The 18,544-nt window shown below is 46.2% G+C and overlaps 3 protein-coding genes across 5 annotated transcripts; all 3 read right to left on the reverse strand.

Moving 5' to 3' along the window:
- Positions 1-1,995: 1,995 nt before the first annotated feature.
- On the reverse strand, positions 1,996-5,824 carry LOC136512142 (uncharacterized). Of its 3 annotated transcripts, none has more exons than XM_066506132.1 (4): positions 5,573-5,824; positions 3,747-3,964; positions 3,570-3,653; positions 1,996-3,139 (listed from the first exon to the last, which is right to left on the reverse strand). In XM_066506132.1, exons 2-4 carry the CDS (start codon positions 3,919-3,921, stop codon positions 2,376-2,378), a joined length of 1,023 nt encoding a protein of 340 aa, XP_066362229.1. In that variant the 5' UTR covers positions 3,922-3,964; positions 5,573-5,824; the 3' UTR covers positions 1,996-2,375. The 3 variants fall into 3 exon arrangements, with proteins under 3 accessions (XP_066362229.1, XP_066362228.1, XP_066362230.1); XM_066506131.1 differs by having other exon boundaries at positions 5,544-5,824; XM_066506133.1 differs by having other exon boundaries at positions 5,482-5,824.
- LOC136511356 (uncharacterized) lies at positions 4,332-4,928 on the reverse strand. Its single transcript, XM_066505447.1, has one exon. It carries the CDS (start codon positions 4,926-4,928, stop codon positions 4,332-4,334), a length of 597 nt encoding a protein of 198 aa, XP_066361544.1.
- Positions 5,825-6,719: 895 nt separating the features above from the next.
- LOC136512141 (uncharacterized) lies at positions 6,720-9,488 on the reverse strand. Its single transcript, XM_066506130.1, has 6 exons — positions 9,379-9,488; positions 8,156-8,586; positions 8,000-8,052; positions 7,839-7,876; positions 7,334-7,751; positions 6,720-7,151 (listed from the first exon to the last, which is right to left on the reverse strand). Exons 1-6 carry the CDS (start codon positions 9,402-9,404, stop codon positions 7,008-7,010), a joined length of 1,110 nt encoding a protein of 369 aa, XP_066362227.1. The 5' UTR covers positions 9,405-9,488; the 3' UTR covers positions 6,720-7,007.
- Positions 9,489-18,544: the final 9,056 nt, after the last annotated feature.

Genomic DNA, 18,544 nt, shown 5'->3' on the forward strand with positions numbered 1-18,544 from the left:
GGAAATTCACTTTACTCCCGTTGTCGAGTGCGGGAGACAAATTAAATAGTCAATTAGCAGACTTGGATATATGCTAATACTATAACACCGTACCATTGATATATGATGCTGACACGAGCTGTTAGGGCACTCTCCAAAAAATTAAGGTACTCAACCCGTCATCTCAAATTATAAGACTCTCTGTTTTTTCAAGATACACAATGTTTTTACTATGCATTTAAATGCATATAGTCTATAGTAAAAATAATGCATCTAGAAGAGTCGTAACGTCAGAGTGAAAAGAGTAGCTAATAAGCTGGTTGTCACATGCATCGTGCATGCAAGAACAGAACCATATATATATTGTGCGATGTAGTACATACTACTGCACACCTATAGCAGTAGTAGGCAAGAAGTCGATTCTGCACAAGCACAAAAACAGTGCAACGGGCTGTACTGTATGTACATCACTAGAGCATAGCCCAGCAGCTCTCGTCAGCCTATCCATCGACAGCGGCGCGGCGGCACAGCACCCTGGACAAACCTCCGCCCAGCATGTGAGCGCTAGCCGCTGCTACCCACCAGCTCCGACTCCGGTGGGACTAGCTGACCGGCCGGCTGGCCGGCGTCGACGTGTCTGCATTGGTATGGCACGTCGCAGGCTGCAGTGCCGTGCGGGCAGGGGCACTGCCGCCGCTGTTTCTTCCAGCTCCAGCTCACAGAGACTGGCGGTGTGGTGTGGGCGTGGGGGTGGGACCACCGCACACGCTGTCACTCATGGGCGCATGCATGGCGGCCCCACACCGGGCGGCCAGCTGGACGCCTGGGGGCCGTCGGGTGGTGGGGTGGACGGCTCCGATTGGACGCTGCCATTGCCGGAGCCCGGACCCGGAGGAAGGAACACCATGGGACTGGGACCCGTCTTTGTTTGTCGTCCTTCCGGACCTTCCGACAAATGAGTGTCACCAACCAAGGTCCAAGGAGATGCCGAGCATGGGTCGAGTCCACGACTCGAAGCTGGACCTGGATGAACTGACGAGAAAGGAGGAGATTTGCGTTTGTGTTGTTGTCTCTCGTCCGTGCTATCTGATCCTGTGTGATTACAAACAAACATTGGTCTATCGTGTTTTGAGATCGAGCTCACTCAGCCCTTTCGACGCTGCTGACTCGAGTCACTGATCTCGCAGCTGTAACGCTCTTATGCTCTTGCCGGCCATCAGGCCATGCATGCCAATCCATGGACATGGACGACGACGACGGCGACCTAGCTGCCGTCTCATCACTTACAGCGTACCTACCTGTACCATGTTCTGTGGCGGCGATGTGGCCACACGCAGGTCGCATGTCGACGAAGCACACATCCGATCCACTGTTGCCTCTTGTACTTTTTGTGTGCTTGCCGACGCCGACGAGCAGTGCACTGCACTGCGCTGTGCTGTGCAAGAGTCCATGTCCGTTTGTCTGGTTGAATGAATGCATGCACGGCCGGGGGAGCTGAAAAATGGAGGGCTCAAGCTGAAGCTCAACAGTGGAATCAGAATGTGTGCTGCCTTGGATGGAGGGAGGGCTGGGATCTCATAGTTTCATTAGGAGTTGGCGCCTATGAGTGAGATGATCCCCTCCAGTTGGGAGGAGCAGAGAAGCAGAGCAGACAGCAGAGGGAGGGAAATCAAGCCTGTCTGTCTACACCTTGTTAACACTTCCAATGTTGCTCAACCATTCAAGGACCGAAGAAGAGGAAAAACTTACGCATCCTGCGGCCCTGCACTTGTCACCACAGCAAATCCAGCGCCACAGACAAAAGGGTCCAGTAAAGTGGCAGGTTTCAGGGCTGTAATATAATAAATAAACACATGACAATGTTGCTGACAGTGGTCTAATGTAATGCTATCTTGGTGCTTGGCAAGCAAGCAAGAAGACTGAAATTACTCGTGACTTGCCATGCGGAAATTTTCTACTGTATACAATCTTAAAAATGGAAGGGGCGAAACAACTGAATTCACATATGCATCAATCAAGCAAAAACAGCAGAGTTGCATTCCCTGATTGCAAAGTTCTCACCACATGAGGAGGCTCACAACTGTCTGCTGATCAAAAACCTGTACAGATACCTTATGCACCAAGTTCACCATTGATTGAAATACCTAGGTCTAGAAAACAAACGATGACGAAAAATAAACTCTTCCTAGCACCTAGCAGGAGAGGGCAAAAACACACGAGAGAAACTTGACATCGTGGCTAAAACATGAGAAAACTAATCAACCTAACTTTCTGCAAAGACCCTAGCAAAGATTTTGGTGATGTCTGTCGAGAACTTACTCCGCAAAGCCCTGTTTATTGTATCAGAGATCCACTGTTGGTCCGTGTAGCAAGGTAACATTTTGTGAGTGCTACTGCTACAAGATGTTCGGCACTTGTGCTGACAGCTTCTCCTGCAGTTCTCTGATCTTAGAGCAGAGCTCCACCTTCTGCTCCTTGTAGCTCTGGAGAAGAAAATCTTTCCCCTCGATAACTTCCTTCAGCTCACCCACCTCTCTCCTTAGCATCTCCATCCTCTCTACCTCTCCTTTCCTCTTCTCTACACCATTACAGTGCACCTCATGGTCATCCACGCTGCTGTCCGAATAACCATTAGCATGCCCATTGGTGCCATTTGTCTGCCACTGTCCGGCTTGAAAAGCTTTATCAAGGGAGAGTGAGTCCGCAACGCAATGATCTGCGACGATCTTCCTTAGATGCTGAACCTCCCTCTCTGATTCAAACAGATCTCGGTTCGTGGCATCCAGTTGGGACTGCAACCCAGTGTTCTCAGTCGCCTGGATGGCCAGAGAGTTCTTACGCTCCGCGATCTGAGCTTGCATCTCCATGATCATCTCATCACGTCTCTTGAGCTGCTGCCTCAGCTTCTGTATGACCTCTCGCTTGCTATAAATGTCGGATCCTGATTCTGAAATGGAGGGAGAGCCTGAGCAGTTTGAGTACTGAAATGTTGCTTTGCGAGGATCTTCAAGCCGGTCAGGCGATGATGACCACATGATACCACTGTTCTCTTTGCTTGATTCTGGTGCTGGTACCTTCACAAGAAGATTGGATGGTTCACTTGATTTGGATATAGGACTTGAAGGTGCTTGCTTGAGCTCCACTTCACCATCCGCATGCCCTGCATATCATAACCAGGGATAAATAATTTTCCCCCCAGTGGCGAATCTGCAGTGACTTTACTGCAAGGTACTTCCTCCATCCCCAATTATAAGTCATTCCAAGCATCTCAAGTTTGACCAAATTTATATAATAAAATAATAACATTTATGATACCAAATAAGTATCATTAGATTAATTTTGGTCAAACTTGAGATGCTTTGACTCTCCAAGAAAGTTGAAATGACATAATTTGGAATGGAGGGAGTATTCTTTAATGGAGCATTAAATTCCTGTTGTTTTTTTATAGGCTCACAGCGGTTTTGTATATTATGCTAGCTCTCAATTTAATCTCAGATGAAAAACATTAACACTGTGTACAGGGGCAAGGTTCTGATGAGCAGGTTATAGCCTTATAGGCAACAGAACATGCTAAAGGTACAGAAAATCACCTGACATGTAACAATGGCAGCTAGTTTGGTCACTGAACCTGTAGAGGTTGGAGTGCAATTCACATACCCCAGGCCTTCTTTTGGCTGCAATTTCGCATAGTCAGCACTCGGCAGCAAAGCATTTTAAAGCACGTGGAAAAGTGATACAGGTCACACTCCAAATGGATAAACGCAGACCTTTGGTAGAAGGGTTTTGCTGCTTGGTTTCAAACATCTGCTTCAATCTGCACCCAAGTCTGACTGAAAGTGTGCTGAGCAAAATGCCTCCTGCAACAAGAACCCAGTTTGGCCCTCCATGGACATGATCACCCTTCCCTGCCTTCTTTATGCTCCCATTAGTCTTAGACTTCATCTTAAGAACCACTGATTTCTTTCAGACTAGTGTGCACATTCACCTACATATATATGGATAAGATACCAATGTGGTAAGCAACATGGTTCCCATGTTCACGCAGGAGAAAGAAATGATACATCCACTAACACATATATGAATCGTAAGGGTTCGAGTGTTTGAGGTACACATAATCTGAAGTCCTGAATGAAGGGTGGATATGGCTCAAGAGACGACTAAATTCATAAGTACAAGTGGAAATGGCTAAAAACACAGGAACTGAATGCATCAAAAGGAGAAAATTGCAAATTTAGGACTCCAAACAACGTGCTTCGCAAATATAGGACACCAAACATCGTCTTCGTAAAAATAACCCTCGAAACGTTGGCTTCTTAATTTCCATGACATTTGGTGTATTAAGACTTTCTCATCTAAATACGTGTATTTCCATAGGAGATCAGTCTATTGCGTTGCCAGTCATAGAAGAAGATCAATTCAGCATCTGGATGAAATGCAACTACCTTGTAGTATGGCCCCCAGGTCCACTTTCTTGGTCCAAAAAGATCAGCCTTGCTAATGTTGCGCTTGAAAGTCCACTCCTCGCTGCCTCTATCCTCAAGAACATAGACTGGCAAAAAAACCCCTTTGTCGTCATCAAACATGTAAAGCAAGTGCCCCTGAGAGTGGCCAGTGAAGCCATTGCCATAGCATTCACTGAATTGCGGGCGCACACGGTTGACCCTCCATGCCTCTCCCTGGGTGTCAACCGCAGCAATTGCACCGCCTTGGACAGTGAAGTGTATGACACTATTTAAATACGTCATGCTGCCATCAAAGAGATGGCATTCATCCGCACCCCAACCACATTCACTAAAAATCCATCTTCCAGTTTCAGATGAGTAAATCTCCACTGCCTCAACTTTATAATAAGTTATGCCGAATTCTGCCTCCAGTAGCTGAAAAACATGGAAATTCGAGGAGGGATCGAAGCCTAGCACAGCAGAGCGGATCCACTTGTTCTCTCTCATTGGAGCACCATACTGCCCAGGGGCCTCGCTCGGTTGGGGCAAAGCAAGCCACTCGCTGGTTACAGGATTGCAGACAACATAGAACGGATGTACAGGCGGTGGTGGAGCACCCCAGCAGAGCAGGAGGAGGAGCCCGTTGCAAGAGTCGAGCAACTCTATCTGCCACAGGTCGGGGGCAGGAATGAGAGAGCCGTATAGACCAGGAGGGTAAAAGGGTCACTTTGAAAACAAATACATGTATTTCGATGAGAACAGAGTCTTAATACACCAAATGTCATGGAAATCAAGAAGCCGATGAGGGTTATTTTTATGAATACGATGTCTAGAGTCCTATATTTGGCGTTGTTTGGAGTCCTGCAATTTTCTCCGTCAAAAGGGTTTGATCAAATGATAACGAGGGTCCGATTGGATGATTCATGGTTTTTTTCCCCAGAAAGACCTTGGACAGTTGGATTACCAATTGAAAACATACGGATGGATTAATTAACCTTAAAAGGCGTCCAAATTTGGAAGGACAGGTCGCAAAGGATAAAACAAAAACACATATACGTACTGCCGCCAAGCTGTTACTGCATCCTAATTGCCACCAATCCAAATAAGAACGTGCGCATGGACCTGCGAAACTGCCGAAGTGGGGTTCTCACCGGCCGGTCACGCTCCGGCCGCCCGGAAGACGCCGCCTCCACCTGCGTGCCTCCCTAGTCCCTCCGTTTGGCCGGCTGGTTCCCCGTTGCCGCGGTTCCTCGCCCCCCGCCGCGTCGACCGCACGCTTCGGCGCCCACGGCTCTGCCGCAACGACCGCCGTGGCCACTGGCCGCGCCGCCGCCTGGCGTGAACTGCCAGCCGCCAGCGGAGTGAGGGTTGGGGGATTCGGATTTCAGGGTCACGTGAGGCATGCGTGAGAGACAGCGAGTAAGCGGAGTGAGGCTGCTTGGAATTTGGGCCCCCGTTGCGGCCTGTAGAAAAAGCCCATAATAGCCTGATCAGTGGCCGAGGAAGGACTAAGCACTCAAGCAGTTAATACTCTGTTTGGATACAAAGTATTTTAGTTTTCCTAAAAAAAAGTATTTTAGTAATTTTAGAAAAAGTATCATTACTTTATAAAATATTCTGGTTTTGTAGTTTCATAAAATTCTCAGAAGTAATATGCTTTATGGTTTTATTACTAAAATTATACTATCTTCATTCCAAATTATAAGTCATTCCAACCTTTTGAGAGTTAAAACATCTCAAGTTTGACCAAACTTATATAGAGAATTACAAAGATTTATGACTTCAAATAGATATACTATAAAAATATAATTAATGAAGAATCTAATGATACTTATTTTGTATCATAAATGTTATTATTTTATTATATAAATTTGGTCAAACTTAAGATGTTTTGACTCTTCAAGAAAGTTAAAATAACTTATAATTTGGGATGAAAGTAGTAGTTATTTTGGAGTTTTAAAAAGTCCACCATGGATCTTTTTTTTTTCTCTAAACCATAGTTTCACACTTCTATAGGCTCTAAAACTGTAATTTCTAATATCACTGTTAGAGTCTCTTTTTATCTAAACCATGGTTTCTTGATACTACATCCAAACAGAGCCTCTTTTATCTAAACCATGGTTTCACACGTCTATAGGTTCTATTCTAAAACTGTAAATTCTTAATACCATTTTATCAATACTACAACAACCAAACAGGCTCAAATGATTCCAAATTTTGAGAAGAAAAAAATCCGATTCCAAGTGGAAAAGGTTTGCCTTTTTTTTTCCCAATATATATAGCATCGTTCAGAGCATACGTCACATATTTCTTCGACGAAAGGCTATCAAACAAAGTGACCGCAACAAAATGCTTCATTCAGATCGATCAAATCATCACATACAAAATCAGATGGCCTCACAAGTCACAATTCTCTCGACCGGTTCACTCTGCTCGCAAATACTACAAGTTCAGTCACTTAAACTTCTAGTACTGAACGACAAAACCCCCATGCCCAGTATGGTCATGAGCTTCTCTATAGGGTGACCACGAGCACCCGGCTGCTCAGCAGCTCGAGTCATGTCGACGCAAGGAAGCCCATCCTTCCTAGATAACAGATGTTCCTGCAGGCGAGGTTGAAGGGGCCTCGAGGCTTTCTGCTGCCATTTGCCTTTGTGGTGGCTTTCGCAATCCTCGTTTTCTTGCTCGTGAACTTATCACAGTTTCGAGCTCTTTTTTTCGACCGTGCCACTTTAATCATGGACGAGAGAGAGTAAGAACTTCAGGTTAGTATCAGGTCATGGCAAACTCAAATGAAAATTAAATAGTATAGCAGCCTATCTGACACAAACAACTCTATTTGGATAAAAAAATTCAGAATACTTAAGTAAAAAATATCTGGTAAGGAATCAACCGTGGGCTGTAGCCATTACCTTAGCTAGTCTCTCCTTAAGCTTTGGCTTTGCAGATACTACCAATCGTTTTGGTTGACAGTCTGAGTTTTGTAGCAACATCTTCTGAGGTTTCAACTTCTTTGTCCCTGTGGCCTCCCGTTCTTTCCTTCTCCTTGCTGCTTGAAGCCTCTTGGCAGCTATTTTTGCTGCGAGCTTTTTAAGCTTCTTGATTATCCGTCCCCTCTCTTTGTTCCACAGGAACATAGATATCATCTCTGATTTTATCCTTTCATAGCTGTCCCAGTCAAGCATATTTTGGCTGTGATCACCATTCTTTGCTGCTTGAGCTATACTATTTGACCATATCTGCAGAACCCTCTGTCTTGATTGGACAGAAACTATCCGCCTCTCCCAGATCATCCTCAGTGCGGCACTTATTTTGTCTTTGCTTGTTTCTCTGAAATAAGACCAAGAATAGCAACTTTCAGAATATAAAGAGCTATACATGCATCCACTGATCTATATAACAAAAACATGTCTGTACCTATGTAGCTGACGATGCCCTAACATTTTCTTCCTAACCTGGGTTTAAAAAAGAAGAGGGGAGAAGTTGAATTAAATTTCCCTAGATAGATCATGATCCACAGCAAAGCAGCTCTTGGGCTGATGCAAGAACAGCTAGGGAAGTTTCTTACATGACATCACCTTGGGGTCTCTCAGAGCTTCAGCAGTCCGCTGCTTGATGAGCTTCTTGTGCTCTGCAGGAGAATGCAACATTCCTTATTGAAAGAAAATGGCATGATACAGCACTGAACTGTAATACTGCTGTCAGAATAATTAACAGTGAAAGGTTTACCATACCTTCACTCCATTTCCTGCCTTTTGTCCAGGGAACCTTCCCCTTGTTCGCAGCACCAATCTTCCGTCTTCTCTCAATTTCTTTCTCCGACAAATCTGTGAAGTAAGCAACACCTTGTGGCTGACAAGATTGGAGATCTTGAACTTGCTTCACAGTGCTCTTTTCCACAGAATATTGTCCACTGGAAACCGAGGCTGAGTAAGAAGAATGATAGGACCATTGTTCATCCATTCCATGGGCCAATTGTTCACAAGCTAGTTCTTTCAGGGATGACTGGGGCAAAACAAACTCCCGATGTCGAATTAATTGGCTTGATTTCCGAAGTTCTTTATGTGGCATTGTTAGTTCCACCAATGCACAGCACTTGTGGCAAGATGGTTTTTTTCTTGAAGAAGTACCAGAACCATATACAAAGATGACAGGAACGTACGCCCTGTATACAACATTTTCGGACAGAGAACCAGAGGTTAGCTCACAGTGCAGAGTATTAGTAACATGAAGATTGAAGAAAGTGCTAATTACTCGGCAGTGCCCCTCTTCTTGGCCTCACCTTTTTTTATGAGTGAAATAATAAGAGAGCATCTGGTTGCATGAAATTAAATTTATGTTAAGCTTTGCCACAGTTGAATGAATTAACAAGTTCTTCCATTCGCAATCAACCGAGCAGTGGTTTGACTGCAGCCTGTCGTGGATGCATTTCCGTTTTTCAAATTTCTACATACATATTTCTCACTCAAAATATCGTGCCTATATGGTACCATTCTACAAACATTAAAATTGCACTAAATTCAGTAGGAAATATCATCTCTAACACCGAGCAACTTGTTATTTAGTATACTGCACTGTACAGATTGAGGTTTGCACAATCTCTATGTGCGTTATTGTCCGGCTGTACTAAAGCTACCTCCTGCATCGTCTGGAGCAGGCTGGACGCAATCTGACGCCTCCATGGGAGCAGCGACAGCAATGGAGTGGCGCGCGCGTTGCTGACTCCTGCGTACTCAGTGCCCTCGTGCCCGCGGCCAGGGATTCGAGTCCCCCCCTCTTGTTCCCGCCGTACCCTAACCGTGTTCCCCACCTGGCACGGCGCGTAGACAATGCCGGTCGATTCGAACAGTTCGAACACAGCATACATTGCACGAAAACGCTCCCAAGGCTAATACACAGTTCGCAGGGGCAGGACAAAGGGAAAATCCAAGAGAATGGAAACAGACGGGGGCGTTACCTGGAACAGTGGACGGCGGCGGCCATGGCTTGAGGAAGACCAAGCCTCGTGCCGTCTCCGGCGAGGAAGACCGCGAGAGGACGGGACGAGCAGCCGGCTGCCGGCAGCGAGTGAAGTGGCCTGGCCTGACCAAGTGGGGTGGGTGGAAGACCTTATCCAGCCGAGCGCGCTCGTCTCGACTTTCCTTCCCGGGCCTAATCGTTACGGCCCACGGGAGGGATTCGTGCAGAAGATGCGGGCCGGCAAGAAAATGAAGGAAAGCGTACGAATGGCTTAAAAGGCGTCTAATTTGCAGAGGATACAAAATCTCTATTAGACGACCGTCGCGCCCGCGGAAGAGCGCGGGACGCGTCGGTGCCCGTTCGATCGCGCCCACACCCACGGCTAGGGTTTCCGCGAGGAGCTCATCGGCGTCGAAGATGACGAGCACGCCGGCGTCGGAGGTCGGAGTTAGGGTTTTGAGGTAAGTTCATCTCATCACGTCGCGCCCCCTCTCTCTCTGGCCTCTCTCCCTTTTCTTCTCCTACTCCGGTGGGCTTAGAAGGAGGCTTTGGGGTAGGCAGGGCGGCTAGGTGGTGGGGATGCGGGAGGGTGGCGTTCGATAGAGGCGGCCGGGCCAGGTCGGGGCAGGGCGCCCATGGTCAGTGCTCGCCGCGAAAAAAGGAGGGGAGAGGGTGGTCATCGTGATCGCGCTAGGGTTTCACCGGAGCTCTAGCAAAACCCTAGCGTGGCCGTGGCAGGGCGGCAAGCACGATAGGGGCGAGGACGAGGAGGACGAGGAGGAGGAGGGCGGGGTCGAGGGGCGGGGGTGGGCGGTGGACGGTGCGGCCGACGGCGAGGTAGCCGGTGGCCGAGGGCGGCGGGGGAGGAGTAGGTGTGGGGAGGCAAAGTGTCATAAGGAGGAAGAAGGGACCCGTCACGGCACAACTTCGCCCCAAAGGATAAAGCAAAAAAGCACATATACTGCCGCCAAACTGTTTCTACATCTTTTAACTTCACCAATCCAAATAAGGACGTGTGCACGGACCTGCGAAACTGTCGAAGTGGAGTTCTCACCGGCCGGTCGATCATGCTCTGACTGACTTGCCACCTGGAAGACGCCGCTTCCACCTGCGCGCCTCGGCTAGTCGCTGAAAGGTCCTAAACGGCTAAAGAGGGGTGAATAGCCTAATTAAAAATTCTACAAAGCATTAGAGCAAATTATTAGACGAAAAAATGGCGATAATTGTGTTTTGCTGTAGCCTACTAAAAATGCAAGCCACCTACCAATACAGTAAATTATGATCTCTAATTCAATCAACGGACTAAGTCTCTACTTCTAGACTAGTGAGCTATCTAGTACAAGAAAAACAACTAAATACTTCTAGCTACTCAACTAACAAGACTAGCTACTTCTACCACTACACAAGTATATCAAAATGTAAATACAAGTGACAGAACTATTTACCAACCCCGGCAAGAGATATATCAATCATAATGAATACCAAGAGAGCCAATGAACCAATTGACACGAGATTTTTCTCCTGAGGTTCACTTGCTTGCCGTCAAACTAGTCCCCATTGTGAAGGCCAGTTCACTTGGTGGTTCGCGAGCTAATAGGTGTCACAAAACTAGCCTTACACAAAGGCACTGCAAGAACCTACACAAAATGAGGGCGCTCAACTTCACGAGCAATTTACTAGAGTTACCTTTTGACTCATCGCCGGGAAGGTACAACACCCCCTCACAATCAACCGATCGAAGCCGACTCCGCTCAACGATCCTCTAATCACCGGGCCATCTAGGTGTCGGCAAACACCAAGAGTAACAAGTGCTCAACCAGCCCAATGCGCCCAACTAGTGCCACAAGATGCTACAACTCAATGCAATGCACTAGAGGCTCACCAATCTCACTCAAATGATGAAATCAAGTGTGCAAGTGAGTGGATTGTGTTGCTTTAGCTCTGAAGGGTTCTCTTAGGTGTATGGGGTTCTAAGAGAGTGACCATGGCTGACCACCACCTCTATTTATAGCCATACAAAGCAAATAGAGGCATTACCCCCCTTGAGCACTTTTCTATGAGGGCACCGGATAGGGCGGTGCCACACCAGATAGGGGTGGTGATGCCCTCCAATGGTCGACTTCAACGGCTAGTTTGACTAGCTATTGGCACAATGCTTAGCACCACCATAGGGGTGGTGCCCCCAGTGATGCCCATTTTAGTTTTTGACGCTCTCTGGATAAAATTGGTGGTGCCACCGCCCTAGGGTGGAGGTGCCAGCGGCGGTGCCCAACTTCGCTTGAACCCAAAATAGCTAGCCTTTGGAAAAATAAGGTTGTGCCCATGGTGGTGGCACCGCTAGGGTAGGGCGGTGCACCGCCCCTGGCACACGCGGTGTACACCGGACAAGGCAGTGCCCTTGAGCCGAGGCTGCATGAGGCTAAGTGTTTGGCTCGCTTGTCCGACCCACAGACAGCCCAAACACCTTGTTCTGCAAGCGATGCTAACTCTACAAAGTTTTCATAAAGAAGTTAGGAGTCAAGTTAGCGTTTCTAAAAACATTTTTCATAAATATTTTTGCTTGCTTTCCAACATGCACTAGGCCTAAATGCAATGTATGAATTCCAACATCTAGTGACACTAGATGACCAAATTGTCTAATAGAGCTCCCCTCTTATAGTACGACCATCTATCATAAATTTAGTCACACTCTCTATAGTGTCTTGACCGGCAAAATAATATCCCTATTTATACCTTTGACTTGATCTCCATAGGGTTTTGTTTTTTTCTTTCTTCTTTTCCTAGTTGGAGCACTTGATCATCATTTTATGTGGCCATCTCCATCACTTGAGTGCCATCAAGCTCCACGTACCACTTGTTGTGTACCAACCTATCTCATCCATCACTTAGCCAAAGGTTAGTACACTAAGGTTTTATCAATTATCCAAAACCAAACTAGGGATTTCAGTCGCCCGGTTCCCCTTTGCTGCGGCCCTTCGCCTCCCACCACATGGACCGCACACTCTTGACGTTCATCTGGCACCTACGGACTTTGCGCAACGGTCGCGCACCCACGCTGCCACCTAGCATCAACTATGGTTTGGACAAAAGGAAATGACAGGTTCCTACTATTTGGAAATAAATAGATCGGCCTTGCTAGCACCCGGACGGATGGGTCGTCCGGACGCCCGTGTCTACAGCTGTGTCCTGCTTCAAATGCCACTAGCATCAAGAAAGACGGGAAGGGGATGGCAAATGCCCAGCAGGCGTCGGGAAGAGGAGACACCGAGGAGAGGTAGCAGAAAGCGAGGAGAGAAATACAACACCCGATCTACTTTTGAAATATCCAGATGCAACAATTGCAACATACGTCTAGAGTCAGATGGAACACTTGAGACATGCATCTAAAATACTTGTAAAAACACATGAAAAACACTTGAAAACCATTATAAAACATACAAGACATCTAGATAAAATACTTGCAATATATGTATGAACCATTTGCAACATCTAAATAAACACACTTGCAACATGCGCCTAGAAAAATAGATGAAACATTAGAAACAGAAGCTTGCAACATACGTGTACAACCATTGCAATATGTGCGACATCCCAATATACTTTCACAACCTCCACATGAAACACTTGCAACATACCTTTGAAACATCTGAAACACTTGAAACATACGCTTGCAACATGCACTTTCAGCGTAATATCTCCTTGCTGTTTTGGATTGGAGGCTCATTGGCACGTGGAGTTCACCAGTGTAGAGCTCCCAGTGGGGCGGAGCTCACCGCTCCGGTGGAGAAGGCGGCGGCTGGCGAGAGGCTCAGTGGAGAGGGAGGAAGATGAGCTACCGTGCTTTGGCATCGTGGAGATGTCGGTTGGCGGAACGAAGGCATGTTGGAGAGAGAGAGGCGTGGTAAAGAGCACGGTTGCCGAGGCAGCATGATGGAGTGAGGTCACGACGCTGCGGTGAGGTGAGTTTTTTTGGAGAATGGTTGGGGGCGATGGATGAGCAGATAAGAGGCTGATGTTGGGCTGACGCGGGCAGCCCGCCATATACCAAGAATTACCATAAATCGATAGGGGCAGCCGATCAAGAACAGAAGAAAAAGATAGGGCCGGTGGAAAACTTGGAAGTTCCATGCCTTCAAATTAAGAACTAAGAAGGAAAATAAATAAATAAAATGAGAGAGTGAAGAGAATACCCTGAAGTGAAATTATTCATATTTAGATTGCTAAGTCCAATTCACATCTCCCAATCTTCTTTCTCTTTTGTGTTTTTCCGGCGGACCGGTCGCGCAAGATCTTTGGTCTTCCCCTAGAACCGATGAAAAGTGGGTCACTTCTTATAGACTTGCTCAGAATGATTCTTATCTATCTATAGTTCATGGCCTATTAGAAGTAGAATGTGCTCTGGTGCAATCCTTACCGACAGAAAAAGATTGCAGCCAGGTTGATTTAATCGAGTGCCATCACTTTGTCGGTCTGAACCAACGAATACGTTAGAAATGTTTTGAAATGGATATTGTTCTCTCTTTGATTAGGGATGCTATATGAAAAGAAGTGGAGTTTGAAAAAGGGAATGGAATGGTCAAACCGGAACTGCTAGAGGAATGAATTTTCGCTCCTTCATGTTTTGAAGCTACATGATTTTGTTGCCTACAACAATTTTGCTCGTTCATGTTGAGCTGTGTACCAGTTTAACCTTCAATTAGATCCCACTTCCAGAGACACCATGAGCCGCAACATTACTTTTCTAAGAGACATGACAAAGCTAGATTTGGATGGGCATTGTAACCGCATCATCGATCCCTCTACTTTCTTTCAATAGTCTACTAAATTTGGTCTGCTGAGTAACACCAACATCTATGATTATTTCGGATATATTGTCAGAGGCTTTGAAAACATTGCAGTCCTTCTCGTAGACTAGAGACATTTCTTGCTCGTTGTTGACAAATACTTCCCTAGAATGTTTGATTTGAAGATCTTTCACACGAGAGGAATTTGTTGTGATCCACCAGTTCGTGGTATGGGAGGAAGTGGCAGCTTTCGGCGAATGGCGTCTGATTTAGGGTGAAGAGGTTGGGGAGGCACATGGTTGTAACACCCTCGGTGTTATGCCCTAAATAAACTACTAAATCATGTCACGAGCATCATATTTATGTGATAATGTATGTGATGGAATGCGTAGATAACATTTTTGTAACTTTAGATGATCAATAAAAATGTTAAATAATAAGCTATTCCATAACTTATATGTATCAAGTAGGATTTAAAACTAATTTTTATTGAACAAAAATACTATAGAACATATATGTGGTGCTTAAATAAAGTTTGGAATATGAGCTTTGTAGATGACAATGAAATACTTGCTATAGAAAAATAACATTGCTAGCCAACATATGCCTAGAAATACAACTTGGAATCAAATTCAGCTCAGACTTAGAAGATTTTTAAGTATATAAACAGCTAGACAATGTCATGTTTGGCAATTTATTTTGCGAAATCAGGTTAAGAATAGGTGTTATGTTTTAGCTCTGTTTGGTAGCCTCATATGCCATCTTGAGCATGGTGAAGATGGTTTAGGTCTAGAAGCAACTGTCTAGTTATTATAGGTGCTTTAAAATGCGTGCACGACACGTTCCTGGGTTGGTTGGCCGGGTGGACGCGGTCACCACGCTCGGGCGCATGCCGTCGCCGCGCTGGTCGCTCGCTCGTGTGCGCGCTGCCGCTTGTGGCCGACTGTGGCTACCTCTGGCCTGGTCGCCACTGGCCTCTATCACGTGGAGCCACCGCTATTGCTTGCATGGCTGTGCGGTGCTGTTGGCTGTCCCACCACGTTGCCTCACTGTCGACCCACCCCGCGCCGTGACGCAGTCGCTGCCGGTGCCGTCGCCTCACCATCATGTTCATGCTTCTCTCTACATCTCTGCACCGCTGCTAGCCTTGTTCGAGGCCACCACTGCTTGCCGCATGTGGCCGTGGTCGTCATCGCCTTGCCATTTATGGCGCTACACCATGTGGGCCATGGCTGGTTAGGGACACATGTGCTTGTCCTTTGTGTCTACGCGCATGCCTTCCCTATCACGCCGAGCACATCCCACCAAGGCGAGGCCGTGCTATGCCACCTACCGGCCCATCTCTCTCTCTCTGCTGCCACCGTTGGAGTCGCACCCCATGCAATTGACCAGCTTGCGGTCATCTCCTTTCAATTCTACACGCCTATGTCTCCGCCATCAGGTCCTCGTGCTGCCCGACCCCACCCCTCCTTGAATGGCGCCCGGTCGAGCTCCAATTTGGCGTTTTTCCTGCCGCCGTGCCAATAAAGCCGCGTCCGACCATGAACAAGGGCAGCCCTCCTACCATCCCCCTGAGCCAATTCACTTGCACCATTAGTTTCGCCTTGCCTCCCTCTCCCTCTTGCGCATGCCAATGGAACCGCTACCGCCTCCCCATCGCTGCTGATGTGACCGCGCCACCACGGTGCGTCGCCGCATGGCTCGGCCGCATGTGGCCACACCTCCTCCGCCATCCTCCACCCCAACTGTCATCTCAGCTAGGTCCACGGTAGTCTACTGATGCTCAGCTAGTTAGTTTCTTAGGTGCTCTGGATCGCTAGGGCAGCTGCGCAGCCACCGTGGATGGCCACGCATCGCTGCAGCTCGCTCCAACACATCCCGCTGCTACGCGTTGCTGCTTGGTGTAGGCGGTTGGACCGTAGTTGAAGGTCAGCCTAACCGATGGGCCAGCGTGAGCCTCTGGTGGCCGGCACGGTCGCGTTGTGTCATCGCCCACCGCACCGCCGTGTGCTGAGTCACTAGGGGTGCACGCGGGTGAATTAGGGAAAAGTTAGGGGGTTAAGTGAGAAGGTCCGAGAGTGGAGAAAATAGTATTAGTACTTAGTTGTAAATTAGGAGTTTGAGGTCTCTTTTGCAAAATTGCCAACACACGCGGGACTCCCTCGCCACGGGCCGCGCTAGCGGGCCACTATGCGTGCGCACTGTGTTGTGCAGGCCACGCGTGTGGGCCACGCGGGAGATTTAGTTTTCTTTTTCATAAGGAATTAGCAATGGTTTTCTAATTTAATTTTTGAGCTGATGTTTGGTAAATCATATAAAATCATGTAGGGGTCCAAAAATTGTGAAACAAATTTTGTTAGGTTCCTAAAATTGTGCTCTATCGGTTGGTGTATTTTGTTCATGTTTATACATGTTGACATTTGGAGCTATTAAATCATTTGAGGATGCATAATAATATTAAGTTAATTATTGTTGGTATTTTTGTTGTAAATTGGTGATAGCTTTGGTCCTAAAAATTTTATAGTAGCGTCATTATATTATTATATGCTCACTGTAATTTTTTGTAGCCTTAGAATAGACTAAGCATTAGGGTAATTAAATGCTCTTTGTTTCAATATACATTAAATCATTAGTAGAAATAAAGATATACCCTTAAATTGCAAAACTGAGTGTTTGTTAGTTGAATCCAACACCTTGCTTGATGAAGATGATAGTTAGCTTAGTATCTTAGTCATTAGAGCTAGTTTAGTAGCTTGGTATGCGCATTCTTAGTTTAAGAGTTGCTGTTGCCTGAATGCTAAGTGTTCCATCATTATAGCTTGCATGTGGAGAATGAGTTGGCGGAGATCATGACCACCGGTGATCACGAGTTCGAGGAGATCGTCGAGGAGTACAAGGAGGAGATTCTCATGCAGGAGGTCCTAGATCGGCCACTGACTGACTCAGCTGACACCGTGCCTGCCCAAGGCAAGCCCTGGTGCATAACCTCTATTTTATAATTCACCATATATATATATATATGTGTTGTGCATTTATGTTACAGGAATTTTGTGGAAACCACATGCATAGATATATCGGTCCTAAGAGACTTACTAGTGCAGGTTCGAGTAGATGCTATGCTTAGGTCATCGGTAGCGTGAGTAACCTGTCGTTGCTCACAATAGGGGATTATTATTACTCTCATAATAAAATGATGAAAAAATGGAGATAGGGCAGAGATATGGTATGGGTATTGGTGGGTGTAACAGGTTGTGTCCCACAGCCAATAGGGCTTTGCTTTGTTACACTATTTTCTCTGTTCACGTTGATTAAGGACCGTCGATTGTTGTGGATGGTAGTCAGGTCACAGACTTATTATCCTGATCACATACATGCTTATGAGAGCACGAAGGCTCGTTACGCTCTTGTCGTGGGTTCCGACTCTTTTCGAACCAACTGATTGGAGGAGGGGAAAGGTGGAGGTCTAAGTACCATACTGAGACCGGGTCTCAAGTGTGGGGGCTTGGTGTCCAATTTTGGATGGAGACCTAGACCCCATGATAGGAGTGGAATGGGTTGGTCTTGTTTGTGCCTAGAGTACAAACAGGGCATGTGTTTCGAGTACCTAGCTGGCATACATTGGTTTGCGAATCACCATTTCTGTGAGACGGTACGACTTGGCTATGGTCTAGCTACGTAGTAAGAACTAGAAGATGAAAGATGGTGAAATGGTTCTGATTGCTTAACCCTTGCTTGAAAGTAGAACATGTGCTTACCTAGAATGGTTAGCTAATGAAGTACTCATGACTGCTAATTAAACTTGATCTTAAGGACATACTTCTAGTAATGCTTTTCGCAAACAAAAAGAAAACAACAAACCCATATGGCCTATCATATCTTTGAGAGTCGGGAAACTATTCCCACTAGTCAGGTAAGTCTTGCAAGTATATTGTGTACTCAGGGTTTATTTTACCCCTATTGCAGGTGCAGCTTAAGGAGTAACTGTTGTGTGGAGGATTCTTCTGGTGGGCACAGACGGATCCTTGTATCATTTTTGCTAGATGTTTATTTTTATTCTATTGTTTAATTATCACACTCTAAACTCTGGTATTATAATAAATAATTTTCAAGAACTCTTGTTGTATGAAATTGACTAAGTATTGTAAGCTCATACTCATTATTAGATTCTAGATATAAAATATGGATTGTTTTGAGTTCTCCCTTAGGGTGTGCTTGACGGAACTATCCGATGTAGCTCACTTTTGAGGTGCTTAGTATCTAGTGGAAGACGAGCGCCTCTGAAAACATATTATTTTAGGTGGTATCAGAACCAGGTTGAGTCTACGAGTTTAAAAACTTTTTAAAACCTAAAATTTGACCAACAAAAGCTTTGTGAAAAGT

This window comes from Miscanthus floridulus, chromosome 16, assembly GCF_019320115.1.
Source record: "Miscanthus floridulus cultivar M001 chromosome 16, ASM1932011v1, whole genome shotgun sequence".
Classification (NCBI taxonomy): Eukaryota; Viridiplantae; Streptophyta; class Magnoliopsida; order Poales; family Poaceae; genus Miscanthus; species Miscanthus floridulus.